Source organism: Mycteria americana, chromosome 1 (assembly GCF_035582795.1).
Source record: "Mycteria americana isolate JAX WOST 10 ecotype Jacksonville Zoo and Gardens chromosome 1, USCA_MyAme_1.0, whole genome shotgun sequence".
NCBI classification, from domain to species: Eukaryota; Metazoa; Chordata; class Aves; order Ciconiiformes; family Ciconiidae; genus Mycteria; species Mycteria americana.
Genome location: NC_134365.1, coordinates 34,075,502 through 34,100,841, shown reverse-complemented (window position 1 = coordinate 34,100,841; position 25,340 = coordinate 34,075,502). Strand labels below are relative to the sequence as shown.

Here is a 25,340-nt window from a genome sequence, read left to right as displayed (position 1 = left end):
TCTTCCCCTAGAATCCAGTCAAATTTAAAATCTTGGTATTTATGGTCAGGCATGTGATGGTCTGGGAAGAAGGTACACATGCAATAGCTTAGTCCTGATAGCTTAAAGTGGAAATTGTGACTTATAAATCTATTCCAAAGGCCTAAGGGAGCTGGTCCCTTTCTTGCTTTCTTTGACCCAAGAATCACCTTGAACATCATGTAAGATGATTCCTAAAAAGCTCTTGTGTGCTCTACACACAAGAAAACTTCTTGGAACTTGTCATCAATAACTGACAAAGCAAATATAGGTTTTAAATAATTAAAATAATTTTTCCCACTGGAGAGAAAAAGCAAAATCGAGAACCGCAATACTGTTTAATGCACTTCAGAAATGCATTCAAATAACACACCATGGAGGCAGAAGAGAAAATCTCAAGAGTGGCTGAAAGGGTGACTTTCATTTTGCACAATGATTTTGTAGTGGTATTTATGTGTTACTTAATTACTACTATCAGGGTAGGTATATGAAAGAACAAACATCATTTGAGAAATTTTGTAATTTAAACATCACTGAGAGCATGAAACAATTTGACCATCATATTGCTTGTTATGCTGTGCATAGAAAATGTAGAGATGCCATGTCTAGTGTCTATCTACAGATTTACCAGATCAGAATAACGTCTAGAAATGGACAAAGATATCAACAAACCATATTCAGAATAAACTCCTTAATAATGTCTGGAAGCACTTAATAGAACAGAAAGATGTAAGAAATATGGGAATTCCCACCAATTGCGCTTTGTTCAGTTTACTTCACAGGACATTTGCTTCTATTACCAAAACATGACAAGAATCAGTTGTCTACAACTTTTAGGATAGCACAACCTATTGCTACAAATCTGTTTTCATCTATAGCAGTGCATAGAAAAACCCCAGTATCTCAAACTTGGCTATCTATTATATTGTAATTCAGTTTAGAATAGTTGTCTACCTAGCACGTTCCTGGCCATGCACAGACAACGCCTACTGTGTCAGCTGTTTAAGCAGCTTGAAAGAAAAGTCCCTCAGATTATGAATATTAAGAGACAGGAGTGAGATGGTTTATTTGCTCATTGATGAGAAACAAACAGAAATACCTCGGAGCATAAAGAAATTAAGAGATATATTCATAGTGCTATAAAGACTTACTGATGAACATAAAGAGAGAGCTGTCCATACTGTAATAAAAACCACTTGTTACAATGGCAAGAGAGTGATGAGTTCTTATAGCAATACTTCTTAATAGCAGACTAGCCAATCCATAAGCTCTAGCCATCACAAAGAAATACCTTTTTATTTGACTTGAACATAGTGTGTTGGTTGATTAGAGCTACATATACTGAGACTTGCAAACAGGTAACACGGGCATGCTCAGAAACCAAAGTCCATTTTGCTAGGAACACCTTTCACACATATCCTCAAAGTTACAAGCAAATCTGACTCTAGGAGTGGTGTGACTTCCAATTTCTTTGTTTAGCTACCTATGGGTGTATGGGAATGGAAATTACTGGAAGCAGAGTTGAAGAAATGAAGTTTTTGCATATTTCTGAAGGAAGTTGGTATTCCTTCTTATTCTATATTGAAGAAAGTTCATCTTGCTGATGGACTAACTCTCTAATACTGTAATTGTCTTATGAGAATACAGTTATTTTTGAAGAACATGCTGACAGGGGAAAAGAATAATCTAAACTGAAGCTTTGAAGAGTGTCAGGATAGAGATCTACAGGCAATGGAGATCCACAGCAAGAAAATGAAGTTGTAGTACTGCCCAGTAAAAAGGTTTTCACTTTTCAGCTGTTGGAAATGTGTTTAGTGTTTGAAGTGTCACCTCAAGATAGGTATGGACTGCAGTAATAAAAACTGTATGTAAAAAAATATGTGCATTTCCATTTTCAAGTGGACAATTATAGTCAAACCTGGAACAGGCCTTCCTGGCAGCATCACAACAGGAGAAAATGTTTGCACACCATTATGGAACTATAAACACAATTAATTGAGGATTCCATAGAGATTATAACCACAGCATTTAATAAACTAGCATAAGTGAATAGAGCATTGTTAAATCAATGAAGAAGTAAATGTATAGGGAAAGACAACAAAGACACTGAAAATGAAAACAAGACCCAGAAGTCACATAGAAAATGCTGTACCAAAGTCTATTAAAATTATTTCCTTTTTTAAAATGTCATTTATTATTCAGCTAAAAGAATCTTGTGAAAATTTGGGAAACTGCAATATGTTCTCTCTACCAAAACAGCCTTAATTAGATAAAAAAACTAATGTATAGTGGAAAAAATTAATTCAAGTACAGGGAAGAAAATATAACTAATAAAAAGAAAAAAGTTACTTAATGCATATGCTAACAAATAAACCTCCCTATTCTTATCCTGACACTTATGATTTGGATAGGACTTTAATCATCAAAAACATTTTAGTAAGACTCTAAAGCACACTGAAATTCAGAACTTTAGGCATCTTCAATAGACATAATTCCTTACTTGCTTGTGCTTGTTTCTGTGCAACATCTCTTTTTTGTCAAACATCAAACACTGTAATATAGGAAAATATTTGTGATATTGAGATTTAAAAAAAAAATTTAGACTTTCAGTTTGTCTTTTTGCCAAAAAGGTGCTATGAAATGCCAATGTGTACCAGCCTTGCTTCTACATGAACCAGAAGATCCCACTTCTGTACTTTAGAGCCCTCTGACAGATTGGTGGGAATTGATGTGACATCAGATAGTCAAGGTGATCTCAATATGGTGACAGACGTTATAGTCTCATACCACTCTGATACTTCCAGTCTAAGCATGGGTTTCCATTGAAAGCACAGTTCCACAGTCTTAGCTACGCATCCTTGTTACCACATTGTGCCAATAGTAGTGCTCCTGGGGACACATGACTAACTGGATCAAGGAACTGATCTGCCTTTTCAGGACATCTGTCTATCAAGGAAAACTTCCTTTTCCCTTGTAAATTTTCAGGCAAATCCATCCTTTAAAAACACTAACACCAACATGGGGAGGAACCAAGAACATAGGACCCGTGGCAGACTTAAGCTCAAATGATTTAAAGTAACTGTGATAGCACCACAACTTTGGTTGCCACTCTGGCTAGATCTCTAGCACTCCTTTCCTCTTGGAAAAGCTCTTCTCTAAGAGTTGCTTTGGTTTTTTATAAGCTCTGTGCTCCTGGAGGCTTATAATAGAGGAATTAGAGCTGACCTCTGGGTACCTGCGAGGCACCTCCCATCTCTCATTTCTTGGTTTCACACGAAGTCTTTTCCCTGTCTCTTTCAGCCTCCTTGCTAAAAGAAAAAAAACCTGCAGCTTCTGTTTTCCTGGCTGCTTCAGTCCTCACGGTTAGTCCCAGCTCACTGTCTAGTGACATGTCTCCATAGTGATTTTGTATTTGCCGGACTAGCATTACACAGCATAGCTCACATACTACAGTTACAGTGCTATTTCACATTTCCCAAATAGGACACTAAATCCCTCACCCGGTGTCTTTAAACTGGGGATCTGACAAAGCGCAGGCACCCACATCTGTCAACACAGCTGACTTCAGAAATTCCTGAGCTGCAGTGCTCTGGAGACTGGGAAGGTGAGCCAGGGAAGGATTACCATGCGCTTGCCTTACTCTTCTATTCTTGCCTGGTCCACTGGGCTAGATATTTGGTGTGCCCTGTTACAGCATTTCTTATGTTCTCGGGTTGAAGAGTGACCCATAAAACCCCTGCTAACTCCCAGGAATCTGAAGAAATCGTCAGCATCAGGACATTACATTAAGTGCCCACAGCCCTGTTACATCTCCAATTGCCTGCACATTTCGCCTGTGTAGTCTAATCCAGACCACGGCACAGATTAAAAACGCTGACTACAGGACACAGAAGCCATTTTTAAAGAAGAGATAGTAGCCATCTTTTTGTTGTTAGAGGACAGTGCTTCTCAACCTGTAAACAGATGTGCCTGTGAAAGACAGCTAGCAAAAGCAAACCTACCTAAGAGCATGCTTAAATTCGTGACGCAGGAGCCTCCTTCACTGGGAACTTTAAAAGAAAAAGTTTAGGGAAACTTTATCAACACAGGTTGAAAAGGTGTAAAAGCCTTTGAGTGTATGGCCACTCACTGAGAAGCAGGTACACCCTTTCTCAGCCTGGATCCATGCTTTGCCAATGCAAGACAAGCATCTCAACAGCCAGATGCATGCTGGAAGAGAAGAAATCGTCACTATTTCTGTTGATGCAGTGCCACCAAGTAGCAAATAATGCAAAGTTAACAGAGAAAGACTGCCTTGTCAGGGGCAAGGGCTTGAGCTGAAAGAGCCATGGTTCTGGGATCTGCCCCTGATTTCTGGGCTCTTTATCAGGTGACTGTTTAATGCAAAATTCACAGTACACACAAGCAGCCAGGTGTCCCACCTTGTGGCTCCTTCCCTGCTGCCCCAAGCGAGAGTGGGAGGTCTCCAGGACAGACTCCTAGAGATCAACTAAGTTGTCTCCACGACAGACTCCTAGAGATCAACTAAATTCACCTCAGTTATTTTTCAGTACTTCGGCCAACAAGCAGCCCTGTGGGGCACGACGGCAGGCGCAGGGCCGGCTACAGGCCCTGCCCCGCTGCAGATCGCACCACACGCTCTGGGACGGCAGGTGAGGGTGAGGGTGAGGGAGAGGGCTGCACCGCGTCCCCGTTTTAAAGCACCCAGAGGAGCCGTCCGGGGACGCCGAGGGGGAAGCGGGCACAGGGGAGGTGCGGCGCCGGGCGGGCCCGAGGAGCCGAGCCGAGCCGAGCCGAGCGCGGCGCGGCGCGGCCCGGCCTGGCCCGGCGGGGGCTCTGCTGTAGGGGGCAGCAGCGCGGCGGCCGCTGGCCGCTGCCGGGGCCCTGGAGCCGGCCCGGGCCGGCGGGGCCCGGAAGGCGCCGCGCTCCCTCCCGGCCGCTGAGTGGCGGCGACGCGTCACGTGTGCGCGGCCGGGCCGGGCCGGGCCGGGCTGGGAGGCGGCAGTCTGCGCTGCCCCGGGCGCGGCGCGGCGGTGCGAGATGTCCCACCAGACCGGTATCCAAGGTACCCGGGCGGCTCTCCCCCGCCAGCGCCGTCCGCCCTCCCTCGTCTCCGCGGTGCCCACCTGCCCCTCATGACGGCCGGCCCCCCTTCCCTTCCCTTCCCTTCCTTTCCCTCCTCGCCCCCTGCCAGCCGGGCGGGAGGCGGGCGGTGCGCCTTTCCCTGCGGGTCGGGTCGGGGCGCGGGGGGAGGCGGCCGTTGTGGCCTTTTAACGGGCTGTTCCCGGCGGAATTTTCTCCCCTGCCGCGCTCTTTGTTCGCTGCTGGAGGAGCCCGTCCTTTCCGCCGCGGGATGGCGGGGGAGGCGAGCTGAGCGGGGGGAAACTGCTGCTGGCTGCGGCCCCGGGCGGGCGCCGCTCCTCTGGGTCGAACCCAGAGCTTCGTCCCCAGTCAGGCGAAGGCTTGCGGGGTTTATCCGCACGGCTAACCGCGCCTGTCCGCCTTAGAGCGGCAGGGAGCCCGCCTGAGGAAAGTATTCACTGCAGAAGCCCATAAATGGCGAGGAGGGCCCCCCCTTGGCTCAGGGAACTTCCCTGAGCGCAGGTTGTCCCGCTGCGGCGGGGTGACCGGTCAGGTGGGAGCCGGCGCCCGGGGCTGTGGGGGTTCCCCGGGCACCTCCCGCAGCTCCGGCCCCTCTCGGCTTCTGGAGAAGCTGTCGCCTGCTCGGGGTCGCCGCAGCGGGTTTGGGATGGGTTGGACAGCACGGGAAATGCCGAGGGTCGCTGCCGGGTCCGTTGTAGTGGGAGCCCTGAGGAGAACCGGGAGCCTCGGAGCAGGGAAGCCCGCTTAAAAGCCCATCACTGGAGGCCACAAAGGGGAAAAGGGTAGGGGAACCTTTTTTTCCCCGTATTTCCAGGCCTGCGAGGACCAATTAGCAGAAGATAGCGTATTGTTTCTCCGTATTACCACCACCCCCCGCTCCCCCCAATCACAGAATTGCTAAACAGGGATTATACTGCAGGATTATGGGGGGGTCGGGTTTTACTGTCTCAATTTTTGCAATCTGCTTGTTCGGTGACTAGTACCGTGTACTTTGCCTGCTCTCCCATATTTATTGTTGAAGGTGACTTTTGTCCCAGCCACGGCAGCTCTTAACTGCTCTTCTATTCCCTTTTTTGTCCGTTGGCTGCATTCGGTCAGCACCCATTCACCTCTCTTCTTTTCCTTCCTCTGCATGCCAATCTTTGCTCTTTTTTGCTGCTTCTTGTTTTAAGTTCTTCAACCCTTCTCAGGCTAGAGGTGCATCTGGGATAGCTTTTTTCCCAGGCTGGGGAAAACTGTTACAGAGGCTCTTCATTCTCTTGTTCTCTCCCCTGGCAATGCTGGAGGGAGGAGCAGAAGAATATCCTGTCACTTACCACAAGCAAGAAGAGTGGCTAAGCCTCTTCTACTGCTCTCCTTCATGTCTTTGAGAATCTTTTGTCCTCTGAGGAGAGCTGTAGAGAACTCGGCAGCTTTCCTGCACGGATCCTGCCTTGGCAGCCACTAATCAGGGGTCCTGTTTGCAGCAAAGCATCCGCTTCTGCAATTTGGAAGAGGAATAGCGCTTGGTTGTGCCATTGCTGGCTTTAGTTACAAACAGGCTACTGTCACTCATAAACAATTGCAAGATTTGACAGCATGGGCTGCTCTTTTCTGGAAACAGAAATGAAGTCACAGGGACAGTGAAATGTACCGGGCACTTGCTAAAAGGACTGGATTTTCAAACAGGCCAGTGCAGATAAATAGTGTAGGAAGTTGCAGAATGCATGGAGCTGTGGGAAAATACACTAGAATATCTTCACAGTCTTCTAAATAATCTTTACACAATATTCCCTGTAAAATTTTTGTGAAATAACCACAAATTTTAATTCTGTAGGTCTCTGCTATGCAGAAAGTTTAAGTAGAAAATAATATCACTCTGTTGTGAATTTTAAAACCTTTATTAAAAAAAAAGCATAGATCACTTGATGGTGAAATGGTTTCTCAAACGTCTTGTCTCAAAATGTTACTTCAGGAGCTGTCACAGCTCTGGTATTGGTGCAGGGACTGCTGTATTTTGGTCTTGTTTTGGTGTGTAGGGTTGAAATGAGAGAATAAAAGACAAGAAAAGGACAAAAAAAAGTCCTACGGGAACCGGAAGCTCTAGAAAGTGGCCCAGTGTTTGTGCGCTGAATGGAATGGTGAGGATCGGCAGAGACAATTAGAAAAGCTGGCAGCAAATTACAGTGAGGGTCTGCACTGCTTAGTGGGAAGATGCTAACTGGGATGAAGCTGGGGTTGGACTAGTAACCCAATGCAGTTCAGTTTGTTTAAGACCCCCTTCCCCTCCCACACCATTTTGGAACTTCAGAATGGGCCTGGACATCACTTCGATGGGCATAAATTTAAAATGTTTTGAGTATGGGCAGTAATGTTGCTGGATACCATCTGACCATCTGTTCAGTTGGCCTCAACCTGACTATAAATAATCCTTTTTATTTGTTTCCTGGTTTGATGTTTGTTTTGCTGGTGCTATGCTGTATGCTGTAGGATTACTTAAAGGCCCAGCTTGCAATAAATGTTCTTTAATAAATGCTGTACAACCCCCTGTCTATCGTATAATTAAACTGATTTGCACTCATTATTTAGCAGAGCAGTTGAGATAAGAATGATCTTCACATGATTCAAGCACAGTTCTTCAGTGTGCTTAGGGAATTGAGTCTTATCATGTTTTGTGGTGTAGTGTCAATGTGAATGACAGACACTTAAAAATATTTTTAGTTACTTCTTTGTAAATTTGTTATAAAGCTATCCTGTTGCAAGAGGTCAGGGTTTGAACAATGTCATGAAGATACATACAAGGAGATGAGGTGATACAAAAGATGAGCAATGGGTGGTAGCCTTCACTGGTACTCTTCAGAGAGGTGTCCTCAGGAAAGACCAGCACTTTTGCCAGACAAGCTCTAACATTTTCCTGGCAGGCATAAAGTTTCTGTCTGAAAGTTTGTGCTAAGCCTGCAGATTTCATGAAGCTATTGTAATTTGAGATGCGTCATATTTTTATTGTGTTGCTGTGTTAACTCTGAAACTTGAGAATTATCATGGGATGTCACCTTTAATTTTCACAATGTTGAAAATCATACGGTATGCTAGAAAGCAGGGCTGTTTTGTAGTGTTGCCTGTCATCTTTTTGTGGCATGCCAGTGGCTGGAGCAGTATGCAGCACAGAGGGAACATCACTCCCATGTTCCTTTTTGAGTCCAACTTTGTAGCGAAGGGCCAGTTGTACACTTTTCCAGTGTTGTTCTTACCTTCATGAATATTCTTTGTCCTAAGGGAGTGAAATATGTTAATTTGGTTACTTTTATTTTCTCTTTTTCAGCTAGTGGAAGTGTTAAAGACACCTTTGTTGGAGCCAGAAATGGACAATACAGGCTTTTAAAAATAGTCATTGACAATGGTTAGTCAAATTTTAATCTTTTTCTCTGATTCTTTTAGATATTTTTCTAGTTGTTTTAGTGACCTACATGTACAGTTGTTTAAAAAACAAAACTCTGCAAAACTTAATGTTACTAAGGTCTTTCATATACAGAAGGTAAGATTTAAGTTTTGGTGATGCTAAGCTTTTCAGTACAATATTACTGTATTTTTGCATTTGAATTTTTCTTCCGAATGTAATTTCATATTTTACCAATAACTGCTGTGTATCTCATATGGATAATATAAATGAGCTTACTCTTATCTTACTAAAGAGCAGAGGAAAAAAAATTCCACACCTGTGTGTAGTGTTTTGGCACTCTGGTTACTTTCATTAGACAGATTTGTACATACCAGCTAGTCACTTTAAATGAAGTATAAATGTTATCTGCGTTTTATACTGGGATCAGCTGCATGTGGAAAGTCCTGTTAAAGCAGATGTTTAAGTAGTAATCTGGCTACATAGAAAATATCTTTAGAAATCTGTAACTTTGTACAAATTTTCAAAGCTAAAACTGTTCCTTAAATCTCACGTATATGTATAAATATAAAATTACATAATTTCTTGAAGAACTTGAGTTTGATCTTTGAACTTCTTGGCAAGTGATCAAGGCTGAAAACATTGCAAGATAGAATGCATAGGTTTTGTTTTGTTTTTTAATAGGTTGACTGGTTGACTGTATAAGACACTTCATGGCTAAGTCCATCTTTTCAAGTACGTCAGGTGCCCACCTTGGGTTTTTTGTGCTTTCTAGAGTTCATTCATTTACAGTACACTGAAATAGCAGTTAGCTATTGGTTCATGTATGTGCATACACATACATACTTTTATTGTTAGGTAAATAACCTACTGTTACCTTCTTTGTGTTTGCTTTTATTAGGAAGTCTTATGACATTTTAATACTGCTTTCCTTAAGGAAGTGGCAATAGTAATATTATAGGCAGGTCACTGTGGTAAAGTCTCACTAGCACAGAGCAGCAAATGCTGGCATACCACTGAAATTTGTTTTTCCCCATTGGGCAAGGTAAAACAATATGCTTTTGTGTGTATGCTACTTTTTAATATGAAATGAGATAAGATTGAAATAAGACCTAGAAATAGGATACAATGGAAGACATTCCCTTGATTTTTGTGTGTGTATGCGTTTGTGTGTGTGTGTATATGTATATGCATTTCTGTCTGTATGTAGAATCAGAATCCAGTCTTTGATACCATTTTCCACAGTTCAGAAAGAAACCTCTAAAACTCCTAGAATACTGGAAGAGGGACAGTTGCCTCATCTGTCTGCGGGAGGTTTCAGCAACTGTCCTTAGTTAACATGTAATAGTCAAATTGAGTTCTGCTAATCTGAGTTAGTAAGAGAAGAGGTTTGCTGCTGGCCAATAGAGTTCCTCTGATTGTATTTTTCTTTTAAATCCAAGTGAGTATAAAGCCACCTAGAGTTCAGAATTGGCAAGTACATTCCGAATACTCTGGTCTAGGTGTACAACTTCAGCTACTTTGCATCTAATTCAGAGAAGGGCCAAACACCCTCTCCCTGAGCTGTTCATGTTCTGTGACTTACTGTGGTAGAGTGCCTTGCTCTGAAAGTTTTGCTGTAGAGGCATTTGTATACTGTTGTACTTTTGCCCGAAGTTTTAGAAGTTAGGTCCTAGACTCTCAAAAGGTATTTTGTATACTAGCTGTTATGATAGTCCTCAAACTGTTGTAGGATCCCATTTAAACAAGGTATTTCTGTTTTGGTTGTGGGGACTAGTATTTATTGGGAAGCTGATAAATGTTTTGAAAGACACTATACTAATACTTTCCTTTTGAACCTGAGATGTGATTTATAAATAAGAGAAAAATCTTGTTGCTACAGCTGTTCACATAATTAAATCTCATCTGAAGTATTCTATGCAGACTTAAGCCAATTATACATGATAAACAACTTCAGCCATTTAAAGAGACCATAGTTATGAAGCTGTATTAGAAAAAGGCTTATCTACTTACATAGTCAAGTTAAAGTGATTAGTGCAAGCATTTTCATTCCAAACTCTTTTCACTGTATAACTGAGTTATTGACTCCTTACAATGAGTACAAACACTAATATGTTATAGCAAGAGCATCAGTAATTCTCATTCTAAAATTTAAGAGCTTACTCTCATGTTGTTTCTACTTAAGTATTCCAATTTAAAAATAAGCTAACTGGGAGAAGACAGTTTTTATTTCCCTTCTGTGTACATTATGCTAAAAACACTAACATCAGTCTTACCCCTTCAGATCAAAGAACTTGATAACAACCAACACATTCTTGACTGTTCTTGACTGTCTTGACGTAACACTGTTCTTGACTTCCATTCTTGTGGACATAATTATGAAGGATGAAGTGTCTGATTAGCTGTTTATTGTAATTGCTAATTTTGAAAAACAGTATTAACTGTATTGTTGCTAACCTGCAGCTTTGGTTATTGGTTATAGAGCAGCTTATTGTGGGATCCTCTAGGCGGCCAGTTGGATCATGGGAAAAGGATTATGATGCCTTTGTCCTTCCCCTTCTTGAAGACAAGCAACCATGTTATATATTATACAGATTAGATTCTCAGAATGCTCAAGGATATGAATGGATCTTCATTGCATGGTCACCTGATCACTCTCCTGTAAGTAACGGTCATCAGAGGCGTCACGCTGTTAATGATTTTTCAACAGTGCCATTCGATCTGAATCCTAGATATGCAGGAAAAGAATTTGAGGAATGAAGCATTCCCCAACCTTACCCTCACTTTCCCCCAAGAAAACTGGGAAAACATCTTTCTTGAAGCTGATTGAGGAGCAATATCAGTGGGTCTAGATGGAGTGCAGCTGATTCAATTTATTTCTAGCCTGACTGGAGAAGACAAGACAATGTTTTTGCCCTGTTTGTTTGCCTATCTTTCTGTCAGTGTTTCATGAAAATTCATGGAAGTATATAGGACAGAAATCTCAATGGGTGTTATCATAGAGAGAAGGATTATAGTGTGAGCTCAAGCCATTTATTCTGTTTGGCTTGCTGGCTGCCCAGCTGGCACTTGTGGATCTGAACTTCAAAATGCAGTTGCTACACTTAAAATATTTGTTCAAGAAAGATGTTTGCTAATGGACTTGGTACACCAACGTGTTAGATTCTCTGTGTACACCAAATAAAAAAGGAAGAACCCAAACCAAAACAGCACTGTTTTATGATATGCTAGGTTCGTCAAAAAATGTTGTATGCAGCAACCCGAGCAACACTTAAGAAAGAATTTGGAGGTGGTCATATTAAAGATGAAGTATTTGGAACGGTACAGGTATGTTTTTCTTTTTAAAGACAGCACACTGACTTTAAATACTAAATATAGTAGCTGATGTTACTGGTATGAATTTGTGGTGTTTCTGCTCTTTTTTGATTAAGGAAAAAAGAGTTAAAAGCTACGTGTATTATTCCAATGTGAAAATGTAATTGCTCTCATTTGAACAAGTAACTATTTAACAATTTCAGGCTAGGGAGTCCTTGCTTCAAATGGCTATGAAAACTAAATAATCGAGGAATGACAGGAGCATCTCTTAATCTCACTTGCATGCATGTGAATCTTCAAAAAGCTGTAACACTGTAACTTTCAGGCCAATTGTATACACAAGCCATTTTGGATGTGTGGTTCTGAATCAGAAGTGGGCTAGCACAGCTATCTGCAAGCCGTTAATATCTGAAAACAAATATTTTTATCTTAAACCAAGGATATTAAGCTGTCAGTTCTTTAGAATTTGACCATAAAATGTAACTCAAGTCCGTGGCTGCCATCTTAACTTAGGGAAACATAATTTTAGTAGCTACTAATTTGTTCAATGAAAATACTAATAGACTGTTCACTTATGGTAAGATAATTGGAAGGTGCATGTATGAAATCTAGCAATCTTCTAAGGGATGTTGAAAAGCCTGTAAGTGCTGTGCATGTAAGGAAATAATGGGGCTATTGTGTTACCTTGGTTTCTTTGGGGAAATAAGTCTTACATGGTTGTGATGTCAGCCTGTTTGTCAGGCAGACATCAGACAGTCTTGACTTTTTAATCCATTACCAGTTTTAAAGATATACAAGTTAGAGTTCTCAAAGATACAGCATTCCTATAACTTTCATGAAAACTGATGATTACTTAGAGATCCAAATTATCATTCCCCTTTTCCTCCTTCAGCAAAGACACAGAGTGCAGCAGTTATCTTCTGTTTGGCCTGTTACTTAGTTCATCATATGCACAAATCTGAACCAAAGCACTGCCACTATTGACAGCGGGAGTCAGTGCTGAAGGAAGGGAAGGAGTTGGAGATCTGGGGAAGAATAGAGGATATTGTGGAAGAGACATGGGGTGTTGTGGTGGACAGACAAGTCCATAAGGGCATGAGCCTAATAATTCTGCTGCTTACCAAGTAAATAATTTGTTATATTCAGCATTAACCTGTGATGGAGGCTTCATTATCCTAACAAACACACTAAGAAACCTCTCTGGAGAGGCTGTATTCTCGAGAAGTAGATCACTGAGTTGCTAAGAGGGTTTACTGGTAGAGGTCATGTTACTTTTTTCTTGCCTGTTCAATCAACTAATCTCTCACTGTCACTTGCACCAAACCATTAGCATTCTATGTAATATGTAGAATTTGGGCTCCGAGTTGTAGGGCTAGATGCAAGTCTGAGCTTCCATCTCAATTGTAAGGAAGGAGCATTGCATTTGTCTGTTACTGTTATTTCAGAATGTGTTTGGGGCACTTAGAGGATGAAGTCCATGTAACTCACTTTTTCCAAGTTCATTATGTAACAGCTTAATATACGTCTAAATTGTTGGGTTTAGTGTCTTTATAAGCTGCTTAATTGTAGCTGGCCTCTCATGTTCATCTGTGTGAAAATCACAGCTTCTTCAAAGTATTCAAGTCACAAACCTCACTCAGAATCTTGATTGTCAGCATCCAGTGGGTTACTCTGTCCTTATTTTGTTAAGACACAAGGACCAGCTCTGTTAACCTGGTGGAACCTGGTTATGGTCCACCTGCTATTTCACATGTATTAACCTCGATATCTCTGGGCTCCTGAAACAAGACATAATGGAATATTGGCACTGGAAATTGTATTTGGGAAGGTCTGTCTCTTTCCGAAAGGGGAGAGCTGAGAAGGAGCTTTCTCCTCAGAACTTGAGTATAAAATCACATTCATATGATTACATAAAGTCCTGCCCTTTTCTGAATGACCACCTTAATTATAAAAACACAACAATATTTGCCGCTGGTATTAACCTCTTTGGAGAGGGCCAGAACCAACACTGAGTATTAAAAAATTCCCCAAAGTGATTATCAGAATTCATCACTTCTGTGACCTTGCATCCTAAACTATTAGCAGTATCATGTGCTTACTTCCTGTCCTAAGGTGGCATTTCTGTCTCCCATTTTTTAGGTAGAAAACTACCAATAAGCTACCAGTCTGAGCATGCAAATTTTATAAGAAAATAGATTTTTTTTTTTTTTTTATTTACTAGAATTGTGGCAATTCTGTGAGGTTTTGTCCGAGAAGGCTGAATAACTTCATGCACACAGTCTTCATTAATGCTAACTGTTGAATTAGCAAGGTGATTAGGGACTGATTGTGGAAATGCAGCTCACTGTACAATTGGGTACAAGAGCAGCCCAGTGGACCCTGCTGTACAGGATGATAAGCTGAATTTGCAAATGCACCTACACTTGTAATCCATTCAAATAAAATGACCATAACTGTATGGGAAGTAACTGCTTTTTTATGCTGCGTAGAGCATCTTTGAAGAAAACTTTTATTATCAAAAATGGTCAATATTGATATTGTGATTTCAGGACGATGTTTCACTGAATGGATATAAAAAATATTTGATATCACAGTCCTCCCCTGCGCCTCTGACTGCAGCAGAAGAGGAACTTCGACAAATTAAGATTAATGAGGTACCTACAATGTCTTCGAGCATGGGTGGGAAACTGGGTGCAGAGTTCCAAACTTATTGTAGGGAAAAAGTCTTTCTAGGGTAAAAAAGGGCAGAACAGAAAATGGAAAGTTTCTGAAAGTTAGGGTGGATGAGAATATAAATCTATGTCTCAATGAGTTGAGATTGCAGGATGATGATGGCTGGAGTTGAAGTGGCATGATCTTGCTGAGTTTGCAAGGCCTAGTGTCTGAGTCAGACCTCTCCCAGCTGCACCGCTTAATTGTTGCAACCTTGGCCCTTAACGTGCTTTTGATATCCCTGGATATGCTTCACTGTGAAGGGTGACCGAGCACTGGCACAGGTTGCCCAGAGAGGTTGTGGAGTCTCCATCTTGGAGATATTCAAAAGCTGTCTGGACAGAGACCTGGGCAACTGGCTCTAGGTGGCCCTGATGGAGCTGGGGAGTTGGACCAGATGACCTCCAGAGGTCCCTTCCAACCTCAACCATTCTGTGATTGCCTACATACATTTCCCAGCGTGGCAGAAACTGTAGAGAAAACACAAAATAGCAACTGTTGCAGTGAATTATTGCCAGGAGTATTTCAGCAGCCTTACCCCTAGAGGAAATGTACTTAGCTTCCAGCACCAGGGCATTTGTCTTTAAGACTGAAAGGAAGTGAATGGAATTCCAATAAAAATAAAATAGAAATCCAAAACAAGTAGCTAGTCCTTTTAAGAGACTAATTTGCTTTTGCTACAAACGCTTTATAGAAAAACCTCTAACAAATGCCTTTAGCCAAATAATTTGATGATTGCCAGCTAGCTAGTGACTGAAAAGTTTCAGAGATATTTTTTTTCTCACATTTTTCCTTCACTTGATCACTGTTTGTGTTCAGACTGTATTAAAATAGGTCATGTGCTGATCTTATTAGATCTTTAGGCTTGTATTTTACAGCCATGGTACATGTGTTTGAAATATGGTTTGTTTCTGCAGCTGGATGCCAGCAAACCATCGTGTTAAATGCAGCTCTGTATTGTCTCTAAATGTGTTCACTCTACCATGCTTTTGCTGCAACTTTGTTGTTTATTGACTTTTTTTTTCCAGTGGTGTCTTTTGTTATTTTCCATGTCTAATTTTGATTAATCCAATGTAGAAATGCACTCGTCATCATCAAACACTGCATTTTACTTGAACAGCTTTAAAAAACCCCCCACTAATGAATGTAAACCTTCTGTAGTATCGATGATTACTTCTGGTATTAGTATTATCTCTTATGCACTACATACATTGTGTTTAACAGCTGATTCACGCAGACTGAAACCTTATGTGCTATTATGAAACTTCAACAGCAATAGCTGTGCTTTTCAGAGATGCATAAACTGTAGATTGCTCCCATTTTGGCTTGCTTTGAAGCATCTTGCAATACATTAACTTACGTCACTTCTCTCTTCATTGTTTCCACCATTATGAAGAAAACTAAAAGCTTTCTGATTTAAACAAACAAAAAAAAATTAGTTTTCCACATGTATATTCTTTCATAATTACCCTAAGAAATATTTTACTGGGTCAGATCAAAGGGTCACCTAGTCTGCTGTCAAGTCCCTGAGTGAACAACAGCAGAAATCTAGGAAGGGTGTAAGAGCAGGGTAAGGCGGCCATGATAATTCCCTTGAATACTCTTCTGTTGCATCAACATTTGCAGATAGGCATCTTCCTGAGCAAGAGATGATGTCTTACTATATAATTGTTCTCAATGGGTTTTTCATCCATCATCTAGTCTTGTCATTTTTCTAAATCCACATAAAGTTTTTGTTGGCCACAGATCCTACGGCAGTGTTTTTCACAGCTTGACAAAGTACTATGTAAAGAACCACTGCCTGCTATCTACTAGTTTATTCTGATATCCCTACAGATTGTGTGGGGAAGGCAGAGAAAAGTCATTAAGTTGTTCCTCAGTTTCCCCTTCCCCTTTGATAAAGCCAACCGTATCCTGGGCTGCACAGAAAGAAACATGGTCAGCAGGTTGAGGGAGATGATTCTGCCCCTTTACTCTGCTCTAGTGAGACCCACCTGGAGTACCACATCCAGCTCTGGAGTCCTCAGCACAGGAAAGACATGGACCTGTTGGAGCAGGTCCAGAGGAGGGCTGCAAAGATGATGAGAGGGATGCAACACCTCTCCTATGAGGACAGGCCGAGAGAGCTGGGGTTGTTCAGCCTGGAGAAGAGAAGGCTCCGGGAAGACCTTATTGCAGCCTTTCAGTACTTAAAGGGGGCTTATAAGAAAGACGGGGACAGACTTTTTAGCAGGGCCTGTTGCGATAGGACAAGGGGTAATGGTTTTAAACTAAAAGAGGGTAGATTCAGACTAGGTATAAGGAAGACATTTTTTACCATGAGGGTGGTGAAACACTGGAACAGGTTGCTCAGAGAGGTGGTAGATGCCCCATCCCTGGAAACATTTAAGGTCAGGTTGGACAGGGCTCTGAGCAACCTGATCTAGTTGAAGATGTCTCTGCTCATTGCAGGGGGGTTAGACTAGATGACCTTTAAAGGTCCCTTCCAACCCAAATCATTCTATGATTCTATATCCATGGACCTCTGTTGTATTCCTTATCAGTTGTCTCTTCTGGGCTGAAGAGTCCTAATCTCGGTAGTTCTTCCTCCTGAAGAAGGCACTCCATACTTCTGATCCTTTTGCTTTTCTCTGCAGTTTTTCCAGTTCTGCTGTGTAATTTATGAGATGGAAGGATGGGGAAGGCAGAACTGCATGTGGTATTATCTACAGTGCGTAATGATGTGTTCTGTTCTCTACTTGTTTTCTAACAATTGGCAACATTTCATTTATGGGTGGGGAGTGTTGGGTTTTTTTTGTTTTGTTTGGGTTTTTTTTGCCAGGACTGGCTACTGGGCTTATATTTTCAGAGATAGTCAGTGTGAGCTGGAAGGTCTTGCTCCTGAATGGTAGTAGCTAGCTCAACCCCATCACCATACAGGTAGAAGAGGGTTTTTTTCCTCCTGAGTATGTTACTTTACATTTATTATTTATTCACAGGAAATTTCATCTGCCGTTTTATCTACCACTCAGCAGCCATCACTACAAATCTTATGGTGTGAATTTAAATGTTTTTAAGTGACTTAGGTGTTTTTGTTTTGCTTTAATGGTCTGAAATATGTTGCAGTATGGACAAGTACATTTTTGTTCATTTTCTTAAATCTGGAGTTATGCTGGGTTACTTTCTTCCCTTGCCTGTCCCCACACTTCAAAGCTGGTTTTTATGTTTGGTTTTTTTCCTACTTTTATTTTAATATGGTTAATATAGTATGGTATTTTATTATGGTTTATTATTTTTGTGATGCCTATTTTATGTTTATTAATCAGGCTTTTATGCAGATATATTTTGCAAATATTTTTTATATAACCTTCTTCATAAATTTATCAATCTTTATACAAAAGTAAACTCTTTCACCTGCTTTCTTCTCCTCTTTCCTTGTTGCTGACAAGCTGTTCTTAAAATGTGGAGTATAATTTAGTGTTGCCCCAAGTATCTTTGTTTTTTATTTTTTTATCAGTTTGTTTTATATTTCATTAGCATCTCTTTTTAATTAAAGCTGAACATCTTCTAGTTGATAGATCTAAGACCCACACTTTCATTTTGTACACGTTTCTGACTTTTGCTACTTCATCACTGATGTTAAATGTACTTGTGAAATTATAAAAGAAAGTCAATATATTCAAAAGCTAATACTTAGATGATAAGTTCAGACTTGGGAAAACTGGAGGCCAGAGCTCATTTTGAGAGAAGCTGCCTGAATGTTAAGATAAACATAAATTCTTGAAAAATGGCTTTAAAATAACTGTTGTTTTCTCTCAAATAATTTGTGACTAACGTAACTGGATTGTGAACAATTGTCTAGCTTGCAGTTACCCTGGATTTTTTTTTTACTTTGTGTTAGACCTTCTAGACATCAAAAATTAAGGTTTTGTTTGCTTTCTTTTTGGTATAGACTTTTGGAGGGAGGGAAGTTGCTTTGCTTTTCCTTCAAGAAGATCAGTTTGTCTCATAAGATACAATTTCTCTCTCTTTCTCTGAAAATTTTGACTCCCTAGAAATGACATTTGTAAGTTTTGATCTAAAATTTTTCAAGATATAACAAAGTTTCTAAGCAATATTGTCAGTTCAAAAGTGTAACACAGCATATGAAAATCAAGCTCTTTCCTCCTGGCTGATTGTACCTTATACTAGACTTTAACTTAGAGCTTCTTCACTGACACTTGAGCCGGTTTTCCCTCTGATGATTCTGTTAGCTCTGCAAAGCTAGCTATTCCAGAGATATGAAACTGTTTTCAGGTAAGCAAGCAAACGTGACCTGTAAATTAAAAAATGCAAATCTGTTGTATATGGGGATGATGTTTTAGGGTAGTTTATTCTCGGAATAGCGACTGCTAACTCTGTGTGTAACCATATGCAATGCATTGTCAGTTATTGTATGAAACCAAACGAATGCTTGCAAAGGTTTCTCTTTACATCTCAATTGACTTGTGTTCCAGGTACAAACAGATGTTGGTGTAGATACCAAGCATCAAACATTGCAAGGAGTAGCATTCCCCATTGCTAGAGAAGCTATTCAGGCTTTGGAGAAATTGAAAAATAAGAAACTGAATTATGTACAACTGGCAAGTATAAAATACTTTAACTATTTTTTAATAGTGAGTATAAAATATATTACCTGCACATTAAACAACGTGCGTTCATAATGTACACTGATAAATTACCATTCTGTATTAGATTAATTTTTTTTTTTTTCCATCCTGTCATGTTCTCTTGTTTGCTTTCTGTGTATTAACTATATTCAGGTTTGCTTTGTTAACAGCAAATTGATATGAAAAATGAAACTATTATTTTGGCCAACACACTTCATACTGAACTTAAGGACTTGCCAAGAAGAATTCCAAAGGACGCTGCGCGTTACCACTTTTTCCTGTATAAGCATGCCCATGAAGGAGACTATTTGGAATCCATAGGTATGAGAAAATTTTCCAAGATGAAATTTCATTGGCTTGTTTCAAGCACTTTAGTAATTTTGAGTCAGAGAGAAAGATGTGTCATAAAAGTAATCTGTCTATCATCATGAGTATAAATTTCAGAGTCATTTGGTTGTGAAACTGACTTTTGAAGAGTCCTTATGTTTAGAAAGTAGTGAGCTATTCCTTTTGATTATGAACACCCATAAATCAGTCATCATGTGAAAACAAAGATGCTGGTCATTCTCTGATCCCCCATTTTAAATGAAACACTTGCTGAAGCAAAAAAGATCCAGAATGGTGTTACGTTTTTCCCTTTCAGACTGTGTAGTAGATTTGCAATGCCTCTCTGCTGTAAATGATTTTGTGATACAGGTTTTGATGCAGTGTAGTTATGGTCTGATTTGTGGTTTTTTTCTGCAGTTTTCATCTACTCTATGCCAGGGTATACCTGTAGTATACGAGAACGAATGCTCTACTCTAGTTGCAAAAGTCCACTGTTAGAAATTGTAGAAAGACAGTTGTGGATGCAGATAATTAGAAAGGTAAGTACGCTGGGTATACTGCTATTTTCTCCATCCCTCTGTTCCCTTCTTAATATCTAACTATAACTGTCTCTGCCACTACCTTCTGTAAACAATGAAAAGTGGTGTGTAACTATTAAAGTTTGTCCTGAACAAGAAATGCTTGTTGATAAAGCTTCCGATATAAAGTTAAGTCATGAAAGCTTTTCTCTGGTACATAATTTCTACACTTACATAGCTTTAATGAACATATCCTTGTGCATCAGGGGAGTATTTGAGAGTACTTTGAAGGACTATTTAGAAGTAATATGATTTCTTACTAAAAGGCCTGTCATATTTTGGACCACAACACATTGCTATTGTTGAACACTAAATTCCTTTAAAGCCAAGGTTATTTGAGGATTTTCAAAATAATTTCAAGTTGCAGTTCTGGAACTTAAACTGCTATCTTAGGAGTCCTTGATGGGGCAAACAAGGATTTGCAAGTAAGCTGATCTTTTCACATTGTATAGATTTTACTGCTATGCATAAAGAGTAAGTTGCTTCTCACCTCCAGAGCAGAGACCATAGGAGTGGTCCATTTGTGGAATATGTGGCCTGTGGTTACATTCTTAATGCCTGTGCTGTAAATTCAGAAGAACTTTGAGGCTTGGTTTCTGTGGGGATTATGTCTACCTAAAAAATAGCAGAGTTAATACTAACCATCTTTACTGTGGTGACATGACTTAAGTAGATTATCACTTCATGTTTTTATATGTAATTACTTCTCAGAAATTTCCTTTCTACAACAAAATAAATGCACAATGTGACTCCTGAAATTCCTGTAGACGTATTTCTGAAGCATGTACTTATACCAGCAATACCATGGCTGGCAAGTCCATCAAGTGCTATGGTTGGCAGGCCATGAAGTACTGAATGCTCAGGAGAGCAGGGCCAAAGCATTTCTCTGAATTCTAAATTCCTGCAATTCAAAACAGTGGGGTTTGGCTGGAGAACAGTACTCTCTTTCCATTCAGGTTTATATGCTTAAATTTTAAAAACCAAAACAACCCCCCCCTTTTGTTCTTTACATTTATTTTAGCTTTTCCCTGGCTTGAACACTTGATGAGTTGCAGTAGCCAGCTAATCATATAAGCTGTTTGTACTCCTCCCCTTCTGTCTCAAGAGACAAAAATATGTATGCACATTGCTTTTACAGTTAGTGTTTAAAACATGTTCTAGTGAAATATTTTCATTCTTAAAATGTGGAGATTACATTGGGACAATGAAAAGAAAGGAAATTGTAGTTCTGAAAGATAGCATGCTGCTTTCTTATCTTTTATTAAGGAAGTTACTTTACAGAGGAGCAAATAAACACTTGTTTCTGCATGGAATGTGTACTTCTAGTTAGTATTAGAATCATAGGATCATAGAATGGTTTGGGTTGGAAGGGACCTTTAAAGGTCACCTAGTCCAACCTCCCCTGCAATGAGCAGGGACATCTTCAACTCGATCAGGTTGCTCAGAGCCCTGTCCAACCTGACCCGTGAATGTTTCCAGGGATGGGGCATCTACCGCGTCCCTGGGCAACTTGTTCCAGTGTTTCACCACACTCATTGTAAAAAATTTCTTCCTTATACCTAGTCTGAATCTACCCTGGTTTAGTTTAAAACCATGACCCCTTGTCCTATTGCAACAGGCCCTGCTAAAAAGTCTGTCCACATGTACACTATGCTAAAGCTTGGGACAGAGGAAGTTTCTTGGCATATGTACTGTGTAGTTGTGCTTATCTTTCAGGAAAAATAATTAAGTCAAATCACACTTAATACTGAGAATAATATTGTGGGTTCTCAGAAAAACTATCCAAGATTGCTGAGGGCGTTAGGCACATGTTTGAGAACATTGCGTGCTAGACTCTGAACATTATTGCACGTATGGTTTTAATGTAGTATTTAGAGCTTCAGCAAAATTTCTAAATGTTTTTAAATATGTCTTTAAGATGAATATGATAAATGTTGGGGTTTTTTTTCCCAGATTGAAATAGATAACGGTGATGAGTTAACTGCTGACTTTCTTTATGAAGAGGTTCATCCAAAACAACATGCTCACAAACAAAGTTTTGCTAAACCAAAAGGTCCTGCGGGGAAGAGGGGAATACGAAGACTGATTAGAGGTCCAGCAGAGACTGAAACACCTAGTGATTAGAAACTGTTGTTTGCAGTTGTTATATAGTATTACAGTAAGAAATGAAATTCTGGGTTTTGGTAATGAACTGAAATCATTCCATTCGTAGATGCTAGGGAAAAAAAAAACAAACCTCTTTTTACTCTTCTGACCTCAACACTTTTTATATTGTTAACGTGATTATATTTCTGTTGACCATGTTTTATGACATGTGGAAGAGCTAATTATTTTAAAGCTGGAAGAGGAAAACTAAGCTAGTACCCCTTTATTTTAAATTAGAATCCATTATGTAATAGCTGTACGTGTGACCATAAACTTTGCAGACATAAGACTATTAAGCCCATGTATGCTCTGGGTAAGTTGCAGCTGTATGCCTAGATAACAAACCTGTATTCTGATGAGTAGCCTATGGGAAACCCCTACAGCTTAACATGTGAGGAGAGCTGAAGGACTATATAGCGTTGTCCCAGATAAATCTTTATTTTTCCTTGTAGCTCATATGGACAGTAGTACAACAGAAGATTTTCTTCTGGTTTTGACATGATGCATTGTTGGGTTTTGTTGTTGGTTTTGTTTTGTTTAATAGAAAAGATAAACTAAAATCAGTTTTCCATCAGCTAATGTAAGCGTTCAGGAATAGCTGAATATTTTCCCATGCAAAAGCATGGTCATTTCAAATTTGTAACTAGTTTTGTAGAATTGTCTTTTAAAGAAATCTGACATAAAACCACTGTAGCTTTTCCAGACTTCTATACCACTTGTAGGCCTTACATCTTAAGTACTGAATGACCAAGTGAAAGGTGATTAAAAGTGCATGAGTTAGTATACTCAGTAGATTATGGAGCTGCTTTCAAAGCAATATGCTTAAAGTTTCTAATAAATAATTGATTATCTGTGCACTTGGATCTAAAACTGTGTAAATTCAGTAAAAATTGAAATAGACTTGCTTCGTAATGGTGAGTTATTCTTGAGATCCTAGTGTGTTTGCAGTATCAACTGCAATTTTATCTTTCAAGGTATTTTGAAAATGACTTTTCCTAAATGTTTGAACTTTAATAGTAACTTAAATCTGTAACAAAATCCAGCTAGGTCTTGAATAACTGCTGGCAGCATCTGGTTAGGATTGTGTCTTTTCTTTTTTTTTCCCCCCTTTTCCAAAATACTAAAATCAGTGAGAATAGTCTAAACTTGATTGAACCATGAATAATGTGTTTAATAGGAAGAGGAAAAATAGATTATTTTAATAAGTGGATTAAAGAAGAATTAGATGTGGAAATCAAGTATTGGATGACCTTAAATATTTAAAGTTGTGTAATGAGGCAAATACTAGTGGATAGATTATATTCCCCAATGGGGACTTGCTTTTTAGTGTCTTGTATGTGAGCTTTGTGTTTTTTTTTTTAAAGCTACATGGGAGTTGCAAGTCTTGGTTCACTGCGTATTGTCATAGGTGCTGGGTGTACACATTATATAGCTGAATCGTGTTTACCTGGTGGAAGACCGATTTTAACCTAGTTTTGTAGGGAAATAATGCTTTGACACTACTAGCTCCTGATAAAATTTGTTTTATCTTCTATATTATTTGGAGATACTAGCTTGTTATTGACGTCTGAGATTGCACTATATAATATGAAGATTGCAATAGTTGTTGGTTTTACTGTGTTGTTTTTATATGCAGTAGAAATTTGACACCTCAGCTTTTTTCATTTAATCTTATACACTACATCAATCCAATTCAATAGCTCTTGATCCTCAGCTAATCTTCTGCTTGCCCTTAGCTACTGTGTTCTTTTTCTGCCTCTTGCCTTCTCCCTCTAGGGCAAGGAGCTGGTCTTTGGAGTGTTTCTTCTATGTACTTACCTGTCAGGCAAATGTCATTGTTTTTTTAAACATGGCTAATGTGTGTGTGGCTCATGCTGCACTGTAATTAAATGTATTTTTAGCTGAACTCTGAATCTTTTCAGCACACCTAATTGACTTTGGGTTGTGTTTTTTTGTGTTTTTTTCTGTTTGTTTTGTTGTTTTTTTGGTTTTTTTTAAAGGAAAACCTTTGAGTGTAGCAGTTAACAATTACTGCCAAAGGTTTTTTTTTTTTAATTTAGTATTCCTGCCCATGTGTCAGCCATACCAAGAGTGCACATACATTTTACGCTTGAGGCAGTAAAGAAGTTCAGCTTTTTAATACCAAATGTTTTAAATAATGAACAGTTTGACCTGATATGGTTATGTGCATGTTGTGTTGTGTTTTGTTTTTTTTCCTAATCCTGCCCTAGGTAGATGAGGGTAGGAGGTAGAAAGCTTAATCTGGAGGGACGGTGAGAGCTGGTTAAGTGATTATGCGAGGGAATTTATACTGAGCTGCTTTAAAGTTCGGCCCAAACCAGACATTGTAAGTTATCTTCCTTGAAAATATTCTATGTGGGTGTACATAGACTCACATAGGTGTACCTGACCAGCCAGCAGAGTCATGTCCTGAGCATATTTCCTGCTCACCTTTCCCCAAAAGAGAATTGTACAATGTCTTGCACTGCTCGCTGCCTCTCCAGGCCTCTTGCAGCTGTTCTCCTGACAAAGCAATAAGCAGCAGCTGATCTTTTTGTGAGACCTGTCACCTTCACATCTGCGTAGTTGCCTCACATAACACTAGTACTGTTAATGAATGTTCAGAGCCAGCACAAAATGAGGGCATTAATGAAAGTTACTCCTTTACTGTCTCTGATCATTTAATAACTGAAAGCGTCCATTCAAAATTGTTGGCCTTCATAAAGCCCAGAAGCAATGCAGCTGCTAGCAGTTAACTCACAAGCTATTAAATAGTTGTTAATTAACACGACAGGTAATTATTTTTTAAATGTTTATGTTGCAAGGTAGGGAGAACTTGATGTTTTAAAACACTCCTATCAGAAGGTTGTAAAACTAATCAAGGTAATAATTGCTCTGTTACTCAGATAAACACATCGATAAAGGAAACTTGATTTACAGTGTCTATGTATTCAGATGCTAAAATTAACTAAATTTACCTATCTATTTTGTAATTTACTTTATAAATAAAGATTGATGCTTTAGTTTGGTGTTGTCTGAATCATTTCATAATCTTTTTAACAAAGATCTATATTCTAACATCATGAGGTGTAAGTAACAGGCAGTTCCCATGGGACTACAGGGCCAGATAGAAAAAGG

The 25,340-nt window shown here is 39.7% G+C and overlaps 3 protein-coding genes across 3 annotated transcripts in view; 1 reads left to right on the top strand and 2 right to left on the bottom strand.

The window, feature by feature from the left end:
* TMEM117 (transmembrane protein 117) overlaps positions 1-4,591 on the bottom strand; it is a 238,920-nt gene extending 234,329 nt beyond the window's left edge. Inside the window, exon 1 of the mRNA XM_075494344.1 lies at positions 4,553-4,591. The gene's annotated coding sequence lies outside the window, so the exon portion shown is untranslated. The remainder of the gene's footprint in view (positions 1-4,552) is intronic.
* A 325-nt stretch (positions 4,592-4,916) lies between these two features.
* On the top strand, positions 4,917-25,215 carry TWF1 (twinfilin actin binding protein 1). Its single transcript, XM_075494449.1, has 9 exons — positions 4,917-5,083; positions 8,423-8,500; positions 10,980-11,158; positions 11,729-11,824; positions 14,362-14,470; positions 19,004-19,125; positions 19,323-19,473; positions 19,897-20,018; positions 22,011-25,215. Exons 1-9 carry the CDS (start codon positions 5,059-5,061, stop codon positions 22,179-22,181), a joined length of 1,053 nt encoding a protein of 350 aa, XP_075350564.1. The 5' UTR covers positions 4,917-5,058; the 3' UTR covers positions 22,182-25,215.
* Positions 8,169-25,340, bottom strand: part of IRAK4 (interleukin 1 receptor associated kinase 4) — a 33,379-nt gene continuing 16,207 nt past the window's right edge. Inside the window, exon 12 of the mRNA XM_075494407.1 lies at positions 8,169-8,371. Within this exon, the coding sequence (XP_075350522.1) occupies positions 8,354-8,371 (18 nt within the window). The 3' untranslated portion in view covers positions 8,169-8,353. The remainder of the gene's footprint in view (positions 8,372-25,340) is intronic.